This window comes from Perkinsus marinus (assembly GCF_000006405.1).
Source record: "Perkinsus marinus ATCC 50983 genomic scaffold scf_1104296952830, whole genome shotgun sequence".
Taxonomy (NCBI): domain Eukaryota; phylum Perkinsozoa; order Perkinsida; family Perkinsidae; genus Perkinsus; species Perkinsus marinus.
The window spans coordinates 1-3561 of NW_003208749.1; the positions used below are offsets into that span (position 1 = coordinate 1).

The 3561-nt window shown below is 43.4% G+C and overlaps 1 protein-coding gene across 1 annotated transcript; it reads right to left on the minus strand.

Moving 5' to 3' along the window:
• Positions 1-181: 181 nt before the first annotated feature.
• Pmar_PMAR011277 (RNA polymerase II B8 subunit, putative) lies at positions 182-552 on the minus strand (the record flags this gene model as incomplete). Its single annotated transcript, XM_002776909.1, has 3 exons — positions 182-286; positions 350-441; positions 489-552. Coding segments are annotated over 3 exons (261 nt in total), but the record flags the coding sequence as incomplete, so codon positions are not given.
• Between the last annotated feature and the right edge of the window lie 3009 nt (positions 553-3561).

The window sequence follows — 3561 nt, forward strand, 5'->3', positions numbered from 1 at the left end:
AAAAAATTATAAAATGTATTTTTTAATAAGAAACACTTAGAACTCTTTCTGGTTTTCATCGCTTCCTTACATGATAGTGCGTGAAGCAACAGTCTCGGTTCCGACAGTCTTATTCATCTTCTTATATACCTGCCAAGACATGATCTCTTCCCACGCCCCAACCAGAGCTCCCCGCCATCACCTTGCCGTACATAGCATACTCGTAATCATCAATGATACCAGGTTGCGCCGCCTCTCCCTGGTAACCCTCATTGGCGTCAGCGGCCGAGGCAATAGCGATCCGCAACTAATACATCAACAACGGCATTCTCAACAGCCATGACCAAACGATCCCTTTCATCAGAACTACCGTGTCACTGCTGCCGATGGGATAGATCTCAGTGTTGATATCTACCTCAATCTCTGCATTGTAAGTGTGCGACTGTGCCTTTATCCGAGAGACTGACAAAGAACATCTACCTACGCCGTGGAGTTTCGGAAGGAAGTACCCCTGTCGAACTTCTCATCATCAATGTTCTTCACATCAAACATGTCTTCGAATATGGCAGACATAATGCAGTAAATGACCGGATACTACCCAAACTGTATAAAAACACTACTGGATACTGCCTACCACAGGAGAGATCAGAGACCACTGAGAAGTGGGAGAACAAAGCAATTCACCCGCGACCAGATATCACGACAATTCACGATTAGACCCAAACTCGCGAAAGGGAACTTCAAAACGACTCCGTTCAACTCACCATCGTGCGGGTAGAAGACCTTGAGCCCTAAAGTCCTACCAACCCGAGGAAAATTTGCCGTGTCGCATACACTACAGCATTTCCAGATCAAATTAATTTTTTACCCATTTGGTTAATGTTTTACCTTTTTAGTTAACGTTTTACCCATGGCTTTAATAAAACACCAAGAAAATTAATATTATACCCGGTTTATTTGAAAGTTTACGAGTTAAATTTAATCAAGGCGCGCAGTTCAAGGCGTGGAAATGCTGTAGTGTGCTATCACCCGAATGCTCGACAATGTTGTCGTCATTATTTTCTCTGTAACTGTTATCAAGGGGTCGCCCGGTAATACCCTCAGCTTGACTGATACGAGAGACTTCCATACAAGCGAGCACACTCCTACGACTACCTCGACATTCAACTATGTATAAGTTATACAGTATAACGTAAAGGCCTCGCACTATCGTGCGATCTCTTCGAGGCTTTGCGCTGCTCCACCATCTTGACAAGAGTATGTACTGATTATTCTCATTTACCATACCCGATGAGAATTATTCGATACCTTTTTCTCATCCACTTGCAACAGCCGTCTTTACCTATCGTCGCTCATGAGATGATCGAGATGAATCTGCCACTAGGTCCATACGAATGGCACACACGTGCCGCGCCTTGCATGAAATTAGCGGTTTTTTTCGCGCCAATGGATAAGGATGGATCCACATAGTGAAGCCGCATATACTGCGCGAATATACAGGCTCGCTCTCACGAAGCTTGTATATCGATGTATTACCTCCTACAGCTTACAGCATGAGGTTAACCTTCTCACTCAATGGCATTGAGTCAATGCTTTACTCCATTCACAGATGCCAATAATCTTAATAAGTGCGACCGACTCAGGCACACTAAATTTGAGATGCTTAGAATCCATTGCCCGGAAAGGATTATCTATGGACGAGATTGCTGTAGAGCATTCACATTGCACTTATTGGAGATGATGTTTTTAGTGTCATTTATCGCCGGTGTCTAGAATCATATCTTGCGAAGGCTAGCACGGGTCATGGTTATCCGCAGATGCCGTTCCGAGTGCTCATTCGTCCAAAGAACCTCTATAGTATCGAGATAATAATAGATCAAGATGGCGCACGCGAATGCGCGGCACATGAGCTCTGCCCGAATTTAGCCAAACCCGATCTTAACCAACTAAAAACCGCGCGCCATTATAATCTATTAATATATATATTAGCATTATTTTACCCAATCGCTTGGGGAACGTTTAAGCAATAACAGGTAGCCATGGAGAACACTTAAAAACTTTTTGTTATGTAGAGTGTATGGTTCAGTGGTTAAGTTTCGTGTTTGTAAGTGCATCGGTATAGGGTTCGAACCTAAGCAATATACTTTTAATTATTTCAGAGCTTAAATTGGGCTTTCCAGCCGCTGGGGGATTACTTTGGTTTCGGTTTTAAGAGTTGGAATAGCGCGTTGGTTAGTCTTCGGTTCTGGGTAATCGGTGGCGCTGGTTCAAAATCTTGTAAGGGCGTTTTTATCAGCTGTGTTCGATGCTTTTGTACCATTTTGAATAACTATATACAAGGCCCGATTTTTTCAAGATTTGTGTGATGTGAACTTCACATTGTGAAGTAGGCGCATTGTCGACGGTCGCTGAGGGACCTACCCGCGTTCTACGACACTGTCGTTACTGTCGTAGCGACAGTATTATGATAATGTGGACGTGTATTGTTAATAGCGCATTATTAATAAGTTATTAATTGACACTGTAAAAACGCGACTCGTTCAAGAAGATAAAAATGACATTTGCGATTGATCTCAGATGATACAGTATGCGGACTCCTAACTAAAGATCTCAGTCTCACTACCAGTCTCTAACAAGACCACTTAACACATAGTCGGGGATAACTAATTAAGCTTGTGAGCTAGTTCGTAGGTAAAAAAAGAAAGAAAAAGCCCACTACGCAGGGGAAACATCGTTCGCTCATTTGCAAATACCGAAGAAACAGTTTAAAAAACGACAAGTTACCGCATATGCAAGAAACATCAAGAGTCCTAACGAGAAAGAATAACATAGAATCGAACCAGCGACCTTCGGATCAGAATACTTAACTTATTTATTTCTTCCAGGATTGTGTTTTCGAGTTAGAAATGAACATTAGCAATATTTTGGAAAAAATCGTGACAAAAATATAAATTCCGATTTTGTTTAAACATTACCCTTTTTATCGATTATATTGGCGCGCGGTTTTGTATTGGTTAAATTCGGGTTTGGTAAAATACAGGCGTCACGGGCACATGCGTATAATGCGATATTGGCCCCCACAGGTCTTGGCGCCTCAACGTGGCGTGGGGGTGACCGGTTCGGTATAGCCGGTGCCAAGCCTTGACCACCTCTGCTTATACTCGTACATCCCTCAGCGGGTGCCTTGGAGTATGGTGGGGTTTCTCTCCGTTGATGCCTGTTTAGCTCTTTTCTAGCGTTTTATTCTATGGGCTGCTACTATGTGTATACCTGCTCTATCTTACCCTTGCAATATATCTCATGCCACACCGTTCCCTCTAACGATTTTGTCTCATGATATTCCTGCATCACTGTCTACTTGTCGAGGATTTGCTTTCACCTTTGCCCTGGCTTTTGTCAGGCCTCGGCCTTTCTTTCCCCTGAGTTACGCCGTACTTGCCACTGCCTTTGCCCAACAGTTGCTCCCGTGTTCTTTCGCTCAGGTGTCTCATTTAATGCATTCGCATTCGCCCCGCTTTGTTAGTTGTTCTCCCTTGTCGTTCCAGGTACTATCAATTCGGCGTCGTGCCTGAAATCGTTTGG